Below are 21,786 nucleotides of genomic sequence, written 5' to 3'. Positions count from 1 at the left end.
CAGTTTTACCTACAAAATAATAGAACAGGGATTTTGGTAGAATACAACATATTGTTATTGATTTACTAAAACTGGAGAGTGCAAAATCTGGTGCAGCTCTGCATAGAAATCAATCAACTTCCATTTGTTTTTGTCAAAGCTTAATTGAACAAGCTGAAGTAAGAAGCCGATTGGATACCATGCACAGCTGCTCCAGATTTTGCTCTCTCCAGTTTTAGTAAATCAACCCCATTAAGTTGGTATGAGTATCAACTCAAAATGTAATTTTGACTTATGAAGTTGGTATTATAGGCTGTAAGAGGACAGACTTTAAGAACACCTCCTGCAAGTTACTACCCATGAAGTTTGTCCCTCAACTAGAAATCCCTGCAAGAAAATCTTAAACAACTATATGCACCTATTTATATTTAGTTACACAATCATTTCAGATGTGACTTCAGTACAGGAGGCAGTGAGACAAGTGAAGAAAATAATTCTTGAGCATTTTCTTGCTACCTTCTGCCATTGGTGTATGCTCAAAGTAATGGATAAGCATTCCACTTTCTGCAGAACTCAGTGGCAGGAGAAGGTCATGTTATTATGTATTGACTCGTAGATAAAAGGGAGTTTTTCCCCTTCCCTTTTCCTACCATTATAAAAGAAACATTGAAGTGAAATAGAAAAGCATTTGAGTCAATTGCTAACAACTGTGATAAGTGTGTGCTTTTTCTTTTTGAATACTTTGGGTCATGTATAGTTTTAAAGGAGTAATCCAAGGCCTTACCTAATTTAAATAGAAAGTACAGGCTGAAGTAAACCTTTACCAATCTTGAACAATTTAAATTTGTAATATGCCGATGTTACCTTCAGTAAAAAATGCATGTCAAAGGGGTCATCCTGAACTATAAACAGCTGAAATGATCAAAATGTCTACTCTTCTAGTAGTATTCAGTCTTTATCCCATACCCTCAGCCTCCCTGTTAATCAGTTAGGCTAACCATTACAAAAAAACCAACAGAGTGAGGCTCAGAAGGCAGGAATACCAGAGTCAAGCCTGATATTTGCAGGATAGGTTAAGATTTGCATACACCTTTAGCAGCCTGTAACTCTGGATCTGCTGATACTTCTCTCACTTAAATATACTTTTTGCACTTTTTTAGAACAGGTAGATATACTCACATTGAATTGTCCAAGTCTGACAGTTTCACTTTATGATGTGCTATCATTTCATATGGGTGCAGAAGGGGAACTTGATTTGACTGTTAAATGTAAATTCAGCAATAGATGATTCGAATCTTGGCCGGTTCAGCAGGGACCGACTGACATTCAAACCATGTATGGGAAGGTTGAATGTACCCAAGTTGATCAATCAATCAACTTGGGTACAATCAGCCTGTCGGATTTTACATGCAATTATTGCTAGCAGCTGTTAACCTCTTGCCCTCCAGAGGATTTACACCCCTTCCTGACCAGGCCATTTTATGCGTTACAGCGCTACGTTACGTTAACTGACAATTGAGTGGTCATGCAACGCTGCACCCAAATGATATTTGCATCCTTTTTTTCCCATGAATTGAGCTTTCTTTCTGTGGTATGTGATCGCCTGTGAGGTTTTTTTTTTTGCTCTATAAAAAAGAAAACATGGACATTTTTGAAAAAAAACAATATTTTTGACTTTTTGCTATTAAACATATCCAGTAAAAAAAATTTAAAAATCTAATTTTGTCATAAATGTACGCCAAAATGTATTCTGCTACATGTCTTTGCTAAAAAAAAATCACAATATGTGTAAGTTAATTGGTTTATGTGAAAGTTATAGCGTTTACAAACGCCATTATATACTGGAATTGTTTTTTATATATTATATTATTATAGCGGGACTGAGGGACTGCGGCGGGCATTCTGACACTGGGAGGAACTGACTTCCCCAGTTACACCAATACAGTGATCAGTGCTAAAAAAAACTCTGACACTGTACTAATGGCACTGGGCAAGAAGGGGTTAACATGAGGGGCAATGACAGTGTTAACTGTGTGCTGGGAGTGTTTTACTGGTGGGGCGGTGTGTTGGCGCTTCACTGTAAGCACACTGCTCTGGATGGATGTTCTGTGTTAGTAAACAAAGCCGTCCTCCTCCCTGTCAGAGATGCTCGGTAATCACTGGGCACCAGCGGAGAATTACCGGGCCCCGGTGATTGACAGCGTATGGCAGTGTGGTTAAGGTGCTCATGCACGCCCCCTACCCGGAAATATAAAATCACGCATATATACATGATTTTGCGCACCCCTGCCACCCTGTAGCAGTATATCTTCTATAGGGCAGTCGGGATGTGGTTAAAGCCACTAGCAGTAATCACTGTTTTCTCCCAGCAGGGACAGCTCCCCCCAAACCCCCTCCTAGCCTGGAGTACACAATGGCTCCTTGGGAGGGATTCTCTCTCAACATTGTCTGTGTTGAAGGGGGAATCAAGCAATTTTTCAACCTGTGGTTGCAGGAAAGAAAATTGCTCCATCTATGGCTGACTTTAGTCTAGAAACACAAGATATCAGGTTACTATCAACCATAGGGATTTACAAAGCTGAATATCCATACGCAGAGAAAATATAGCAAGATGAATATTAGAGGTAATGCTTTGGAGTTCTTGGGGCATATTAAACTTGATCATTTCATGATACTCTGAGTTTGCAGTCTGCATGAGGTTTAAGCATTTAACTACATTGTATTATCTGTTGCAGGATTTTTTTTAATCCACAATTTAATAGCAAAGTGCTTGAATGACATGTCAGATAAAACACACACTGCTAGTTAGCAGCATACTTTACTTTGCCATTAGGCACATTGTTACAGCATATTCCTTGCTCCATATATCATTAGGACATGGCAGGCTATTGTTCCATAATGCCAGGCCCTGAGCACAAAAGATGATTTCTGAATTGTAGTTGAACATCCAGTTGCCATCAGGCAATGATTCAGACAGTAAAACATGGATAAAGCTTTGAACAATGTTAGCTGTATCCAAATACTCGCCCCTGAATTTGGAAACCGCTCAAGAGTCTTCTTTGGCAGAGCATGCCTGTCATTTCTTATTGAAACAGAGCTTTTACAGATACAAAAATGTGTGTCTTTTGTTCTGGAGATTACCCTGACTCACAGGAAGGGCTTTTAGGGATGTTTTTATGGACCCCAACACTGCTTTGGTTGGCCCTTATCTGAACCGATACTCCAGGGGAAACAAAAGCTGCATGTTTATACAATTTATAATCTCTCTATTTAAATAGTAAATGATTGATTTCAGCAGAGAACACTGTACATCAGCCCTGATGCCAAAAAACACCCATTTAGTGGTATCTAAAAGGATGTAGCAGTGATGTAGGCCTTTTAAGTCATTAAGGGAAGTAGCATCAAATCGTTAGCAATGGTTCTGCAATTATGGCTTTCACCTATATAATAAAACCCCCTTTCTCAGTATTACTACCATACATGTTATTTTTGTGCTGTAACTAACTAGCACATGCTGTCACCCATCAAGTTTTAAACCTTTGTTTTCAACCAACAAAGAACACTTATTGATTTTACTTGATGTCTGACAGTCTTCTCTCAGTAGACAGATTAATTGTGACAGTATTCTATGTGGAATTTACGATAAAAAATACCTCTTTCAATCAACGTGCTGGGTTTTTTTATATCGGTTATTTGGGCCATAACAGAACACTGGATATTGTTTCATATTTATTTAAAGAGGTCTTTCTTTTTAGAAAAAATGTTTTCTTCCCAGTTTCTGATGAAGAGTTGTGATACAACCTCATAGCCATGCACAATGGTGTACTTATGAGTGTTACTTCTTTTTTCAACATTTTTTATTGAGTTTTCATAAGAGATAGTATACAACATTAGCTTGGCACCTTGACAGACAAGAGAACAATTGTCACAAATGCAATGGGAGTACAAGTCATACGGGTGAATGCAAAAAGTACAAAAAGTAAATATTAAATGGATGAAGTGTAGGTCTCCAGTATCCATTGCAAAGAGTAACAGATGCAGGTAGCATGATAGGGCAAACAATAATTCAAAATGTATTAGTGAGGAGAAGGAAAGGAAAGAAGAACACGAAAGAAGGCAAAAAAGCAAGGGTAAGGATTGAGAAGTGGGAGGTTTACCACAACTGGGTGAGGGTCAGCAAGGAGGGGTAGGGTAAGGGAAGAGTCGGGCTGTGGAGGTTTTCAAGTTGTGGATGATATTATATCAAGTGGTAGGTGCATTATAGGTCCAAAAGGACAGCAGAGTTTAATCTCAGTCTTCATGGGACTGAGATTGAGCTCTGCACTCGCTTTTTCAGCAGTTGTTTTCTTATTCCGGGTCACAATCCTGCGCAATGTCCTTTTGTCTCTTTCAGTCAGTTGACTATGTCGACCACTCTTATGCTTATTAGATGATGTTTTCCTGAAAACTGTATATGCTGTCATAACCTTTGATACTGTTCCTCATGACACGGCAAATAAATTGGCACCTTCCGTCACAAAGGCACCAACTAAGTGACACCAACAATTTGCGCTCTTTGAAGCTCAGTAAGCTCTGATATGACTCTGTATCACTAGCAGCGCACGCAGTAAGTGACGAAAGTGAGGCTTCCCACCTGTTAGCTAGGTGTCTCATTACACAGCGGAAGCAAAAGAATGTTACATCACTTCCGCTTTCAATGCAAAACATGTCATCATTTTACACTTGCAAATCATGTAGTGTTTCCATTTTTTTGTCTAACCCCTGTATATCAGAGTAAGCAAGAACAGGATAAGGCCATCACTAATACTTGAAGACAAAGTAGATCCTTTCACATTGCTATTTCATAGGCCTTGTTTATCTATGAGTATAAATGAAGGTATGTCTGTATTTGATGCACCTGAATATAAAATAAAGTTTGAAAATAACAGCTTCATTAGTTCTGCTTTGTGAACAATGCTGCTTAATTTGCAGTGCTATGGTATCAATTGCTAAAAAAAAAGTTATTTCACATTATTAGTGAACATTCTTCTTTTGCATTTAGTGCTTTTATGCCATAAAGTAACAAGATAAGTAGCCTTGTAGAATTTATTCTTACATGTTTTGTGGAAAGACCCCATACAATAATTCTAACCATTCTTGGACTCTAACTAGTTTTAAAATGTGTTAGGAGTCAATTTACAATAGAGTTTAGGTGCTGCTATCTGCTCTCTGCTGGACATTGCAGTGTTTACTCCACTCTATGCCTGCATTTTGTGGTTCATTCATAAAATGCATGCTGTGGTGTGTAAAGGCTGCAGGTGTTCTATAAAGTATTCTCTGCATTCCATTATAGAAGGAGAGGCCTGTGACTGGGCTCTTCTCCTTCTACCACTTTTTTTTCAGTTAATTGAAATGAATAGTGCTTTCCCACAGCAAGCAAGGTGCTAAGAACATTTGTAAAGAGTACTGCTGTGCTTTAAAAATGTGCCTTTTATTTAAAAACAGCAGTAAGTCTGCAGTATGGCTATACTGTTGCTTTATTAATGTACCCCTTAGTCCATATGATCTTTTTCAAAACCCAACAGTGGGTTTTTTAGTATCCTTACCAGTAATCATCACCCTCTGCCAAATTTACTTTATTGCACCAACTCCAGCCAGGCCCTTTTTTGCTGTTCTGGATTACGTAGGGAGCAGTTAGAATCTCTTTCAAAAATGTAAAGCTAACTATGATCGCATCTGGAAGATTACCTCTTGCCTTTTGTTCTGAGGAGGAATGAAGAGGGTCATCAGGTTGGTAGGGGGCTCTGAGCAGTTGGATTTAGTGAGTATATCATCTCAAAGATAAGGTAAGTTAGACTAATTTATATCCAGGTCAGATGGGGGTTGGGTGCCCAGACTCTTGAATACAGGTGAAATTAGAATATCGTGAAAAAGTTCATTTATTTCAGTAATGAAGCCTAAAAGGTGAAACTAATATATGAGATAGACTCATTACATGCAAAGCAAGATAGTTCAAGCCGTGATTTGTCATAAATGTGATGATTATGGCCTACAGCTCATGAAAACCCCAAATCCACAATCTCAGAAAATTAGAATATTGTGAAAAGGTGCAATATTCTAGGCTCAAAGTGTCCCACTCTAATCAGCTAATTAAGCCATAAGACCTGCAAAGGGTACCTGAGCCTTTAAATGGTCTCTCACTCTGGTTCAGTAGGAATCACAATCATGGGAAAGACTGCTGACCTGACTGTTGTGCAGAAAACCATCATTGACACCCTCCATAAGGAGGGAAAGCCTCAAAAGGTAATTGCAAAAGAAGTTGGATGTTCCCAAAGCGCTGTATCAAAGCACATTAATAGAAAGTTATGTGGAAGAGAAAAGTGTGGAAGAAAAAGGTGCACAAGCAGCAGGGATGACTGCAGCCTGGAGAGGATTGTCAGGAAAAGGCCATTCAAAAGTGTTGGGGACTTTCACAAGGAGTGGACTGAGGTTGGAGTCAGTGCATCAAGAGCCACCACACACAGACGGATGCTGGACATGGGCTTCAAATGTCATATTCTTCTTGTCAAGCCGCTCCTGAACAACAAACAATGTCAGAAGCATCTTACCTGGGCTAAAGAAAAACAGATCTGGTCTGTTGCTCAGTGGTCCAAAGTCCTCTTTTCTGATGAGAGCAACTTTTGCATCTCATTTGGAAACCAAGGACCCAGAGTATGGAGGAAGAATGGAGAGGCACACACTGCAAGATGCTTGAAGTCCAGTGTGAAGTTTGGGGAGCCATGTCATCTGCTGGTGTTAGTCCACTGTGCTTCATTAAGTCCAGGGTCAACAAAGCTGTCTACCAGGAGATTTTGGAGCACTTCATGCTTCCTTCCTCAGACGAGCTTTATGGGGATGCTGACATAATTTTCCAGCAGGACTTGGCACCTGCCCACACTGCCAAAAGCACCAAAACCTGGTTCAATGACCGCGGGATTACTGTGCTTGATTGGCCAGCAAACTCGCCTGACCTGAACCCCATAGAGAATCTATGGGGCATTGCCAAGAGAAAGATGAGAGACATGAGACCGAACAATGCAGAAGAGCTGAAGGCCGCTATTGAAGCATCCTGGTCTTCCATAACACCTCAGCAGTGCCACAGGCTGATACTTACATGCCACGCCCCATTGAGGCAGTAATTGCTGCAAACGTGGCCTAAACCAAGTACTGAGTACATATGCATGCTTATACTTTTCAGAGGTTCGATATTGTTCTATGTACAATCCTTGTTTTATTGATTGCATGTAATATTCTACTTTTCTGAGATTGTGGATTTTCATGAGCTGTAAGCCATAATCATCACAATTATGACAAATCACAGCTTGAACTATCTTGCTTTGCATGTAATGAGTCTATCTCATATATTAGTTTCACCTTTTAAGTTGCATTACTGAAATAAATGAACTTTTGCACGATATTCTAATTTTTCGAGTTTCACCTGTATGTGCACGCTGTGCATTACTTTAAACCAAAGCTGCAAAGCTGCAAAGCTGTAATGCATCATCTATGGTTTCCCCTTTAGATGTCCATTGCTATACCATCAGGCTTTAATTCAAATGCAGTATTTAAACTTGAATTTATAATTAACTAGTTTTAAAGTGATAAATTACCACCTCAGTATGTCTTTCATCCACTTTTGCTGGAAGAAAGTTATACCGTTTGTAGACTCGTGTCCATTTATCGTCTTTGAAAGTGATTGGAGAATAAGCATGATCATATTGGTGCTGAACTCAGCTTATGGATGCAGGTGAGACCTGCTAGTATACATGTATAGGTAAACCATAATGGGACAACTGTAACAGCTATAAATTGAACAAAGCCATAACTTAAGTACACATCATCTTAGATATCATATTCTTTTAGTGCAATGATCAGTAATAACTTTTTGAACAGATGTTTTGATTGATTGGATGACATTGTATAACAAATGTGGATATTTGTATTGCTTAGTATGTTTGCATGTGATGATGGTCTGATTATGCATAAACTGTAATCGATATATAAATACTGTATATATAAATGATTCAGTGGTGCAGTTGTAAGGTTAATGGGTGGCACTAAAGTCATAAGAGAAATAGGTGTACTACCAATACTGACCTACTTATGGAAATGCTATTTGCTCGGCTGTTTTGTGTACTCAGGTTGGAGTTTTGTGGAATCAGGTTGGAGTCTTTTTGTGTACATTTGTTTAGGGTTAGAAGGTCAACGTCTTAAAAAAACATAAGAGCCAGGCAATAGGGCTTCTTAGAATGGTTAGCAATGGTGGCCTCCATGTTTCTCTAAACACCCGCTGTTACTGTATGAGAGCACTGAATAACTATTTTCACCGTTACATCTTCACCACACACAATCACAAAAGATAAAGTCATATTCTGGAGCATAGCCAACTTTAATGTTTTGCCATAACTTAAAACTGAAGAGCTTGGATGAAAACCTCATCAACATCATGCATTAAAGAACTGTCTTCTGTGCAGACTTCAAAATGCTGATCAGTGTTACATTCTTATCTAGGGCTTCTCTGAAATATCTTTTGAAATGTTAGTGATGTTGGGAGCTGAAATGCCCTTCATAGTTCTAAATAATTCTATTTTTATTTATAAAACAGCTCTGGGACTATAAACATTACTTTTAAGTCCATCTTAAACAGGCGACCAGTATTTACTATGTGATGCATGTTTTTATACCTTTGATTCCCATTATTGCCATCTGTCATATAATCTGACTTTACATGTTTATTCTAATATGTTCTACTTCCTATATTTAAGGCCACAACTGCATCAAAAGCAAAGAAACTACAGCAGTTGAGACACAAAGGTTTTCCCTGAAGTTACCAGTGTTGCCTGAGAATTACAATTTCCCATTTAAAATGTTTAGTTCTAAAAGCGCTGTAGATATACTCATACAGTCTGCCTATTATCCACATGCAGTAGAGGTAGCCACAGTATGGGTTATAGTATACGTAAACCCTAACTATGAACTTCTCGTTTGGTGCCTTTTGGTCTATTAAATGCTTTTGCTTGCAAAAAAAAAATCCCCCAAGTGAAAAAAACAAACAAAAAACGAATACTTTATGTGTTCTCTTCCTTTGATGTATACCCTATCAGTGTTACTCCTAAACTATTGGCTATTATTTTTTTATTATTACTATTTTAATTTTAAACTAGCAGGTTTAATTGAATAAATTTAGTTTTTTTAGTTTTCAGTCTTTTTTCATTTCTTTTGACAAAACATCTTTCATATCTAATTGATTTTGTAAGTGTATAGTGCCTTCACTTTGCGTTTTACCTAGTTTGTAAAAATCAGTATGGCTATTGGATCCAGAAAAAAATTACAGGTATTTACTGGCACATAAGTAAATGCTTTGTGCCTCTTCCCACCAAATTTTTTGCACAATATAGTTTAATGCACCCATTTGTTCTGCGCAGACACATCAGGATATTCTTTATTTCTAAATATGCCAATATCTTAATTAGAGCTGCATTTCATCATGATCCCAATACTCAGTCCTGAAGGCTATGTATTCTATGATTCCTGTCTAATACTGTATACCAGCACAGCACTGGAAAACAATGTATTATTTTTATTTTTATTTTTTTTTATTTGCCATTTCTCAATTAACCAGGAAGCATGATTAAACATAATATGTAGATTTAGGGGATAAGCTCAGAAGCTGAACTAAAACAGTTTGCCTATTTCTGGATTTTTTTGTAGACTAGTTTGTTTTATGCATGTAAAATAATCCTCAAACTTAGATTAGTTAGATTAGTAATGACATCATTAAGTAACAATGTAAAAGATTTCATATCTTCCCCTATGAGACTCAGTGTGCTTCACAATTACAATATAGTTAGTGGCATACTGTGCTTGGCAATGGGAATAGCATATATAAATCCACCCTGCAAAGTTTACAATCTGTGTTTTGTTGCCTTAGGCAGGGTAAGATAAAGTGACATGCTCATGTTTAAGTTGCTGACATCAGGAATCCAGCAGACTTTGCTAACTTTATTGGCTTGTGCCTTTCATGACACATACTTTATCTTTTTTGTATCTTTCACACCGATGACAATAATGAAGAAAGAAATGCTTTGTTTCACAACTAAGTGGCTTATAAAATGCCATTGTATTATATATAACAATTTTAGGAGGGCTGATTTCAGACAAGATGTGCAGAAAAGTCGCACTCTGGGGTAAAACTAATTTCTGTCCATCCCTCCCACCCCTCTCTAACTCGTCGATATGCTTTTTTTTCTTCTTACCTTGTGAAACCAGAAATATTCACCTAAGTGTCCCATCCTGGTCCCTCACCACCAGTTGTGGGTGAGGGGACCAATGGTCCAGTGCTGCAATGCCCCTGAGATTGGTAGTCATTTGCCATCCACCTATAATGACCATCATCCTATTCTGGGTACAGACAGGACTCTGTCACTGGACATCCAGGAAGGTTCAGGAAATACAGATACTGATATGGACACCAGAAGGAGGACCCCAAGCATGAAGTAAACAGAAGAAGAGAAGATTTGTGGCTGCAGTGCCACATGACTATTGCTTAAGGTGAAAATAAAGGCTCAATACTCACCTGTCCAATGGCACTGTGCTGGCTACAGCATCTTCTTCTGAGTGCTGGTCTTTGGGCCTCTTCATTGGCCAGTGAATATGAAGTCATTCCTGTGCATGCCAGGAAGCCATCATGCCAGGCACTCAGAGATTGGCCCAGTGCTGTGAGCTGAACTGTGCGTGAACACTTCAGTTTATAGGACTGGAGAAGATAGGAACTTATGTTCCACTTTAAGGTAGGTAAAAAAAAAATTATCCCAGAGTGGGGCTTTAAAACACCCCATTACGTGCTTAAATATTGCAATGGTAGCACAGTACCATTCCATATCCAGAATTAAGGTTTAGCTACGCAACTACCCTCACCCATTTCTACAAAATAAATGTATTATTTTTATCTGTGTTGCTGTTGGAGAGTTAACCTCATTTTCTGTCTTGTAAAATGTTGTCAGCAGGACAGGAAGTAAGGGTAAAGTTCGCTAATGGAGACCTGGAGAGCAGTTAAAACATAACAGAGCAGTTAAAACATAACAATCCTCCTCCACTCAAATGTGTACATCTAGGAGGGCTCTGAAAAAGGGCATCAGAAAAACCAGTGCTGTTGTTTTTAAGGGACAGGCAGTGCCGATCCTCCCTCAACCATACATCCTATGAAACCACCAGACAATGCAGAAAGAATTAGGGGAGTCTATAGATGTAACTCGTGTTTTCAACACACCTATAAATCTGGTAACAGCATATATGTTAGTAATTTGTAATGATAAATAACCAATCTATTAATCATAGTATGAGCAGTATGTTTTCATGGTGATTTAAAAGATAACCTTCTATCAAATGCCTAAAGAATATGTAAACCCAATCACTAAAATCTCATATAAGCCTTTATTTAACTGTTAATGTACTATAACATTTAAGGAATACCTAAAGGCAAACATTTTTTTTTAAGTTTTGGATAAAGTGGAGGGGGATTATAACATTTGTTGGGTTTTTATTCACATTTTCTATTTGTCCTGTTTACTGTTATCATTAATAGTGAAAGTTAAAGAAAACACCAAATTTTGGGTTGTCACCATATGAAAATGGAGGTACATCTTCCAATGGGATTACTAGTTCTGCTGACTTAGAGGGATTCCTTCACTTTGGAGAGATGTCATCTCACTTCCTGTTTTGGCTATGGAACAGGAAGTGAAGTGAGATCTCCCTAATGTGACATAGATGGTAAAAAACTGATAAGAGTATAGCAATCCTTTACTCTCTCCAAAATAAAGGTTCTGCTTTATGTTAATGCTTATATGGGATTTAAAGGAGAAGTAGGACAAAAGCTTGCTTGGCCCTACTTCACCTGTAGCTCACAGGAGTGTACTTTGTTCTGTACTCCTGGGACCCGTATTTGTCTGACATTGGGCTAAAGTCCTCTGTCAGCTGGGGTCACTAAGCCGGTCCAAACTCTGGAGGAGGGCCAACTTTAATGTTGGGATCCACCAAGATTCCTGACCGAAAGCTGACTCAGTCTCTCAGTACGCCATTGAGAGCCCTGATCCAGCCACTTGCACAAACTCCTCAGTCCGATGCTCCAGTGAGCACTGGAGGGCAGAGAGCTTAAAACCAAAAACTGAGTGATCAATGGTCTTTAGGACTTGTTCACACTTGTGCAGAGACCTATGGTTTTCAGCACTAGAAAACTTTAGGTGTCTACAAGGGCATATAGAAAATATACTTTGTGCATTGTAAAACATTGCATTTTATCATGCACAAAGTGTGACCAAGCCCCTGAGACTAGAAGCGGCAATTTCAACACACGTTACTCAGCTGCCATGCAACCATTCTTTCAGTGAATGCATGTAACAAAAATTTGGTTGTAGAGAGGCTGCAAAAGATCCGCAAAAAACATCAGGATTAACAGAAAAGATAAAAAGGTGAAAATAATTTTATGAAATAAGGTAATTATTTATGATAAACACTGCTTAAGCAAAATGTCATTCAGTTACATCTATTTTGCTTACTTTAGGGTATAAGGTAGTGAAAGAAAAGGTGTACATGCTGCGATGGAGCAATAAACTGAGTACATGGGCAAGTGTTAGAAGATATTGTTTCTGATCATCCACAGAGAGGTGCTTTAGTGCAAGATGAGAGAATGTTATGAGCTTCCCTGAACAGATGGGTTTTCAAGGTGTTTATAAATTATATGGAATGTCTAGTTGTGCATGGAAAATGACAAAAAAATTTTAATATGAAACATTTACATTTGTCCTCATGCACAATGGTGTATAAAGGCTTATTAAGCGAGAGTTAAATGTCTGCAAGGATTCTTTCAAATATTCTGGAGTTAGCTTGATCCACGTCTAAGCTTTCCTCACCTGAGTCGTCGGCTCTGTAGAATAAAATGAAGAAGTAGGCTGAATGTGGAGAATGGAGATTATTATTTGTTTTCTCCTTTCTTTATGTGTCTAATAACCAGCATTCATCTAAATAGGAAGCTTGTAGGACATTCTCTCTTGCAGCCGATCGATGGTCTCAATAACCGTAACCCCAATGGAAATCTTTGTGATAAACAAAGCGGGAGTCTAGAGATTGTCTAAATTGCCTAGATCTTGTCTAATAAAGAGCAGATCTTATGAAAACAGGGGCTACTTGTCCTATTGATTTTCATTTTCTGTTCTGCAACATACAGTAGTTGAAACTTCTCTTGTGTTTAAAGTGTGAATCCATTTTTTTCTCTATATAATAACCTTTGATTATGATTTATAATTGATCCTTATTTAATACAGAACTGTAGGCATGGCAATCAAACAGTCACCTAAATATAGAAGAAAATAACACACACACCCTTTTTCCTTTAAAGCACTAGTATACACAATTAGCAAGTCATACTACGTGAAATAGCTTTTGTAATTGTTTTAAATGTTAGAGGCTTATTAAAAGGTAAGATCATAATATAAAAGAGGGAAGGAGACCCTTTCCTGTGCACATGAGACATCTGGTCTCAATAAGACAAAGATGCAGTCTATTAAGTGCTAGTCAGTCAGGGGTGGACTGGAAACATTTAGCTTTGGAGGCACACACAACCAGCTGGCCCTTTTTTGATAGGGACAGACCCCTGTGGGCTAAAGCAAGTATGGCACAATATGCTGCCACTGTGCTGCGGTAATTGGTGGTTGTGGTGAAAGATGGGTGTTGCCTAAAAGAACATATTGTAGCATAACTTTTCCATATATATGATAAACAAAAAAATTGTAACAAATGGACTTTAAAGAAGGATTTTATTTATAAACTTTTCTGTGAAAATTGCATGGACTCGTATAAATACATTGTCATTACAAATAACAGCCCAACGAAAAATAAAAATCTATTTTCTTGTCGACTTGCTTTTTAGACCTGTTCTTGGGGTTATTTGGGGCACTGATTCAGAAAATTGCATTGGCTAGACTGCATCAGCTCTAGTTTCTTAGATATATAATTTTTTAAGCAGTTTTTAAAAGATTTTGCTGATCAGCTTGTTCTTCCGTTGCCTAGTTTCTTTTTTTTGCAGTCTAGATAGCAGATTTAGTCGAGAGTGGTTACATTCTTCCAACTGTAATTTTACATCAGAAACACTGGATTCTAAAGTGTAAGTTATTAACTGTATTATAGTTATGATCGTTTAGAAATGCACATTTTTGCAGATCAATCATCGTAGAGGTTATGGCTACTTTTTATGTGTTTCTTTCATACTACAATGAAATTAAATAAAACAATACAATAAAATATTCAGATTTTTGACAGGTGACCAGAATGAAAAGTGGTATATAGCATGTATGCTGTATCTCAAAAACTAGAGCTGATGGGAAAAAACGTGTGCCATTTTTTGGAATCAGAGGGTCAGATATACAAGGAACTGGTCTAACATTTGAGGCATCAAAATATGTGTTAGCCTGTGTAATCTTTGTAATTCAGTTTTTCTCAACAAATGAGCACAACATATTATACAGTTTAGCATTTTTCTATCATTTCCTTCCTCGTCTCTCTGCAGTTGGTCACAGAACTGCAAAGACTTCCCTCTACCATGGAGCAGATAGCTATATAACGTCTAAGAGCTGTTTTTTAATGCAGGTCCAACTGTGACTGAGTTCTGAATGATGGAGTATCCCTACTCAGGGCTACCAGCCTAACATACAGTATATTGGTTGTACTGGCCCAGGAAGCAAATGTCTCCCAGCCCAGTCCTACTCTACTATCAGTGTTAGCCTCTTTGATTCTTTTAAAACTGTTGATAACAGAACATTATTATCTATATTTATGAAGGAGCTCTTTGGTTGTTATAGTCTCTGCACCTAAAGTATATCTAAACATGAGAACAAACATTGTAATATATGTATTGCAGATTACTAGTCCTTAGATGTGACAACTGCATTCATTTTTTCAGGTTAAGTACATTTTCTGCAAACACAGAAAAATTCTTTTCAATCCTAATAGAAATCTTGTGTTTTTGTAATTTCTTGAGAATTGAGCTGGAATTTTAAACAATGGTATCTGCAATTCCAGCTACCTTCTGGAAATTATAAAATAGTTCTTATATACCATGTAATAGAGATTAGAAGAGGGTGCGGTGTTCGCAGTCCAAATCACGTGACAATGCTGCTCCTCCATAGCTATAGTATTGTGAATGGGCGTTGTCACGTTAAGAAAGGAAGTGTATTACTGGCAGGATCGCCAGGCAGAACGAAGGGGAAATAAAGCCTGAAAAAATAATGCAGCAACCACATTTAAGGATTGGACAGCTGCAAAATATATACATTTTTTTTTGTTGTTTTTGCATTTAGATATGCTTCAAGGGTTAGCAATTAAGATAAAAGGCTTCTCTGCTGAAGAAGACTGATTCTGAGGTCCAACTATGTGTAGTTCACTGTCTCTGATCAAGGCTTTTCTGTACAGAAATGGGCTTCAGTATAGGAATGGGCTCTGTCCAAGCTGCTAAAAAGCAAGCATAGCAGTGTTGGGTCTGTCTACCGAACAAGGCCTTTGTTTTGTGACTCTCAACATTGACGTCAATAACATTTTTCTCTAACTTGAGCCTGTTATTTTATCTAATCCAGTTCATTTGTGATTATCATGACTTAATAACTCACACAGTTATAGAACATGGAAAGTTACTCCTGCCATTTTATGTTGGTACACAGCTCTGCATTACAGAAGGTTGCAATTCAGCACTTGTATACGGCTCTTCCATGGGAGTGCACCATTATCTGAATAGGGAATCTGTTTCCTATCCTGCGTCTACACAGTAGTCATTAGTATCAAACCTCTACAGCATAACTTTAATGGGTGGGCCAAAACTTCCTTTTTAGGCTCAGATAGTAGCAATATGATTAAACTTCTGACCAGTTTAATTTGTGTTTTGTTCTTTTTTTCCCATTAATTTCAGCACAGAGTGGCACAGAAAGTTGGTAGAAAGCTTCCAAATGTAATCACACACAGCAGTGAAAACCTGAAAGAATGTAACTCATCTTCACTTTGTTTAAGACTTTACTTTTATAGTTAGATTTCTATTTTTAATAATCTAGAGGATGATTGGCCTACTACAAACTCTGTCCCTAGACAACCTCCTAATGCCGAATCAATAACCATATCGCAAGCTTCCCCAAGTTAATCTTTAATACTCCATGCTATACATTGGAGGTTCTTATAGTACCCCATTATGTCATAACATATAACAAGTTTCCCAACCCTTTAAAAATGTTATAGTTAATTTTTATGCTTGCATCTGGCTACAGCATTTATTTTGTTAAAAACAGAGCTTATACATGTTCGAGTTCATACATGATGTTTATGAAAACATTTATATGAGTACAGGTGCTCTTTGAGGCTCACACATACACCCACAAATGTATTTTCAGTGAATGGTCTTCAACCTGCACTATGTAATAGTGTAATGATAAAAATACACTTGTGCTTTGGGTAAAGGACCAGAGGGCGATGTAAATAATAAATACACATGATAGCGAGTGCCCTACTCCTTTCTCCTATTATTTGATACCCAGATCCTTATACTAATCATAACATAGCCACAGGGTGGTCATTACAGGTGATGGCAGAATGTGTAGCCTTCAGCTGCTTAGAAAACAGCCTTAGGGATTTTGACTATTTTAATGTGCCGTACCTTTTTAACACCAGTAGTTTTCATACACAGACCTACTTATTAATGCTTCTTGCTCAAACTGCTATCCTGAACATACCTTACCAATCCAAGCAATGTTTTTTTAAGATTTTTAATTCATTATTTTTTATTCATTATTATTACACCATCTTGTTTGATGCTAGGTGTTTACTGATGTACAAACATTTTAGTTCTATATTATTTCCTCGGCATATAACTAAATACATTACCAAATGATGTTTATCCTTGCAGAACACATAATTGATTTTAAGGAAAGTCATGTTACAGATACAGATTGAGATATCGACTAATAACATGCAGTAACAGAAAGCGGTCAGGACAGGCAATGGACATCATAAACCCATTAGCGAGCACGATAGATAAGAAATATAGAATCTACGGAGCTTGAGAGAAATGTGTAATGTTAGACCCATTTCGCTAAGCATGACAAGCCTAATTAGGGTCCTTGCTGACAGGTAAGTGTTGCTAGGTAATAATGATAAGCGTGGGTACAGCTTAACATGCTTGGCAAGGTAATAAATTAGATATGGCTTTCTTTTGCATACTGCCTCTATTAATATGCATGTTCAAAATAATATATCTTAATATAATATTTGAACAAAAGAGACAATAAAGGTTGAACTATCATTCCTATACAGTACTGAAGCCCAAACTGTGTGGGGTGGCATGTGACCCTATGGAGCCTATAGTGCATCCCTCAGGGCCTCTGCAGACACTAGTCTGTGTTTTCCTAGCCTGGGTGCTTGTTCAGGCAAGTGAAGAAAAAAAATATTTCTAGACTGGGTTCTAGGGGTTAAGCAGTTTGTCATATTTCTTTTGACATGTCTTTCTTATTTTCCATGCTGTCCACCCCCTTTCTCTTTGCTTTTTTCCACTGATCATGTGTAATGCATTGTGCTGACTAAAATAGTAATTCATTTTTATGGAAGCTGTAGGGAGCACAAATGTGGAAGTATCGATTAGTGAAGGAGCTGTAATAGCAGTGTTCTCTGGCAGTCTAATGTAATATGCCTTCAGTCTATGATTGTCTCATAAAGGATGTCCATAGTCTCCAACAAAGTAGTCTTTGGCCATCTCCTGTAGTATGCCTGCAGTCTCTGACCATCTCCTGAAGGATATCTGCAATCTCTGACCATCTCCTGTAGGCTTTAACTTTCTCCTGTAGTGTGTCTGCAGTCCCTGACCATCTCCTGTAGTATGTCTGCAGTCTCTGACCATCTCCTGGAGGATATATTCAATCTCTGACCATCTACTGTAGGCTTTACCTTCTGTACTATGTCTGCAGTCTCTGACCATCTCCTGTAGGATATCTGCAGTCTCTGATTATCTCCTGTAGGCTTTAACTATCTCCAGTAGTATGTATGCAGTTTGATGGTTTTCTGTAGCATTACATTCACTGAATAATATCTGTGGCCCTTTGCTTATGTCATTATTGCACCTATATCAAGAAAGTTGACCAGCAATGCTATAGAGACTAAAAACATACAATCTGCAGCATCACAGTACTTCCTCTGACATGTGTATTCTATCATCCAAGGTCAGCGTCTTTTTCCTGGACAGACATGATGGCTTCAAAAAGAGACAATAATGTAAATCCTGGTGCCTGTCAGTTATCGGCTGGCTTTACAAATGTCTGACACATATCAGTCTCCCTCTAAAGCCTCTTAGCTTGTCACTTGGTACAAAGTTTCAGGGTTTCAGTATGATCTATGGAAGAAAAGAATTTGGGGAAATTATTGTTCTCGCCTACAAGAGTGATGATCATTTCTGATTAGGTAAAGTCACTTGACCTAATCTCAGTGACTGTTTTTTTTTATTGATAGAAGTTAGCTGTTGAGGTGTGTAAAGGATTTATTCATTCAAACCTGTACTGTCACTAAAAAGTCCACTTTAAGGCTAAACTTGGCCGCAAAGAGCTTAGCTTGAGCAGGTTTTTGTTGGATTGGATATATGGATCACATGTGCATTTCTTAATGCGCAGTCCAAGCTGATTTTTATTCCTATTTCTATGAATTCTGCTGGATAGTAAACAGCACAATCTATGCAAAAATATAATTGAGACAACCTGCAAATGAATAAGTTAATAGTAACATCAGGGCTGGACTACATATGGATCTGGGTTAGTTGTCAGTAGTGTTGGGAGGTAGTATTTCCTCTGAGGGTACAGTGTTTGTCCTGATTTACAATGGACCACATGATCCTGCTATATGTCACTTCATTTAAAAAACACCTACAAACATAGATATGGTAGGTACGTAGATATGGTAACAGATATAGTAAATATTGTTAACATGCGTTTCCAATCAAACTTGTTTTTTTTATATTATTTTAGAAATAGTGAGGAAGTATTAGAACTCCTCTCAAGTTTTAACTGCTATGAAGGACAGAAGCGAAAATGTGTATTTACTATCTGTGTTCCTGTTACAAATTTTTCCTTTCACATTTTCTGGTGAAAACTCATGTCACGGTGACACTAAGTCAATAGAAACATAGACATCTATTAAAAACCAAATGCTAAACCTTTTCTTCTCTATTCAAAACAACCAAAAAAAAATTTCTGTCGTTACACCTTAAGCTTAATAGAACATATGTACACTATGTATTGGTATTACCAGTGAGTCATTTCAGTAGCTCAAAAACCAGAAAAAAGTTCCATAAGGCTAGGTTCTCAAAGTTGGCAGTCTCGACCGCCCCTTTGAAAGGGGCAGGAGGTGATACTGCTGCCTCCCAAATGCCTGTTGATGTTAAATGGAACTAACATACTCAGTCCTTTAACTTCAATATTATGTGTTTGACCCTTTCCAACTACCTTTTAGACTTTCAGTGTTTCAGTGGGCAGTCAGGAGGGGGAGGGATAACATCAAGTATAAATTGCCCATATTTTACCACCTGTGTAAAGAGGCCTCACACTTGTCAAAGAGAACTGCATAGGTAGCTTTGCTGCACAATGGGCACATTACATAATAAAATGTTGATAAACAGAAACTGTGCAAGTACGTTGGCAGAGGATGTCAGCTTGTAGGGGTGGGGAGAGTAGGGGCCACATTATTCCTAAAGCAGCTCTGTGTAGGATATATTGAGGTTGAATTACTAAAACTGGAGAGTGCAAAATCTGTTGCAGCTTTGCATAGAAACCAATTAGCCTCCAGTTTTTTTTTGTCAAAGCTTAAGTGAACTAAAGTTAGAAGCTGATTGGCTACCATGCACAGCTATACCAGATTTTTACCAGTTTTAGTCAATCCTCACTATTACGTCTAGTTTTTTATGTGTATATTCCCTCCCTTCACAGAATGTACCCTAGCTAAGCCTTGCTTCTTGCATGCAAGGAATTATTTCCATTATAAAGTACTTCTTTTAAAGGAAGTTGGAGACAGCAAATGGTTGTCACACATCACATTTAAACTGCATCCAGTAAGCTTTCTACAATTCAACTTGTGAATTGAAGCCTTTGTTCAACAAACAGTAGGCTAAATCTATGTATCTCAGCCATTCCGTTAGCTGTGAGAGTGTGGGATCAGATCTGCAGTGTACAGCCATTTCCAGCATTCTAAGGAAAAAGTTAGACTCATTTAATGTACACACGATGGTTCGACACAATCTACAGATTCATCTCTGGCATCTTGTATTGCTCATCTGACAGACTGGCAAGTGTTTCATATTCTTTTCATGTGACTTTTTTTTACCACAATTGCTCCTACTTTATTCCTACCACAAAAGCAAAACAAGGAAAATATATTTCACTGCTGTAACCCAAAGCAACGGTTTATTGCAATCTAGTGTGATGATTTTCTATCTTTCTGCATTGTTTGCTAGAAAATGAACAAAGACAACATTCTAGATTTGATGGCTGATGTATGAAATTTCTTAAATATACAGCCTATGAATTTAACATGACTAGTAAGATTATGTAACTCTGATCCTGATATTAAGGCAGCTTCTGTTCTACCTACTGTATATATTTGTTGTTTTTTTTTGTCAGGGTTAATGATGACTGTGTATTTCTCTCTCTGCAGTAACGGTACAACCAACAAGATGAATGGAGCTTTGGATCACTCAGACCAGCCAGACCCAGATGCCATTAAGATGTTTGTTGGACAGATCCCACGTTCATGGTCAGAAAAAGAACTCAAAGACCTTTTTGAGCCTTATGGAGCCGTCTATCAGATCAATGTCCTGCGAGACAGAAGTCAAAATCCACCCCAAAGCAAAGGTAGTGATTTATGAGGATCTTCACTTTCCAAACAAAGTCAGCGTGCCTTGCCAGTTTTGAACATTGCTGATGTAGCCAAAGCAAGGTTACACTTTTATTTTAGCCTAGCACAGGCATATGTACTGCAGAAGTGATGTTTTTAGCTTTTGGTTGTGCTACAGTGCCTAGCATGCTCTGTCAGTTAAAAGACATTTCAAGTGGGATTTAATAAAAATGCATTGGAAGTGTGGAAGAAAGCCACACTTCAATAAACAATTTTTAGTACATTCTTAAGAAATTTGCACTAGACTGCAGAGTTTGGAATAAGAGTTGGAGATGAACTGAAGTGTGGGATAACTTGCTTGACTTAACTAAGACGGTTAACATATAATAAACTCACATTAAAGCTCAACTCCAGGCTGATTTAAAAGGCACAAATTAATTCAGCTCTGTATTTAATAAAACATAATATGTTATCTAGTAATATAGCCAGTCAGGTAGAAAAAAGTCACAATTCAACCAGTTCTGGTACAACCAATAGGTAAAAGAAATAAATGAACAGTATAAATAAATACAAGGGTTGTTCAAGTCAAAATAGGACTTTTGAGTTTATATAATTAAGAACAAATTTCGAAAAGTGGAAACTGCATTTATTTTTCGACATACTACCCTGCTACATTTATACGCTAATCCGAGCCTTTAACTAATGCTTGGAAAGCATATACATAGAAAGATGTGTCAGTACTTCTGAACCATCCTAGGATAGCCTGCTTCACTTCGTCATCATCGTGTTCACCTTTCCTACAGAAAGATTTGCCTCTTGTGCAATTTCACAGCAGGTTATGTGTTGATTATCCAGGATCAGGCGTTGCACAAGCTGAACATTTGAAGGAAT

The 21,786-nt window shown here is 37.8% G+C and overlaps 1 protein-coding gene across 27 annotated transcripts in view; it reads left to right on the top strand.

Annotated features, from left to right (window-relative positions):
* The window catches only part of CELF2 (CUGBP Elav-like family member 2), a 639,281-nt gene that overhangs the window by 301,593 nt on the left and 315,902 nt on the right, over positions 1-21,786 (top strand). For all 27 annotated transcript variants that reach the window (XM_089686480.1, XM_089686562.1, XM_089686390.1 and 24 more), the window contains one exon: positions 20,716-20,912. In XM_089686480.1, coding sequence (XP_089542606.1) covers positions 20,716-20,912 — 197 coding nt within the window. The remainder of the gene's footprint in view (positions 1-20,715; positions 20,913-21,786) is intronic.

This window comes from Staurois parvus, unplaced genomic scaffold (genome assembly GCF_062004578.1).
Source record: "Staurois parvus isolate SC_StPar_1 unplaced genomic scaffold, SC_StPar_1.0 ptg000019l, whole genome shotgun sequence".
NCBI lineage: Eukaryota > Metazoa > Chordata > Amphibia > Anura > Ranidae > Staurois > Staurois parvus.
Note: the sequence above shows the minus strand (reverse complement) of the source record. Positions and strands in the feature narration are given on the sequence as shown.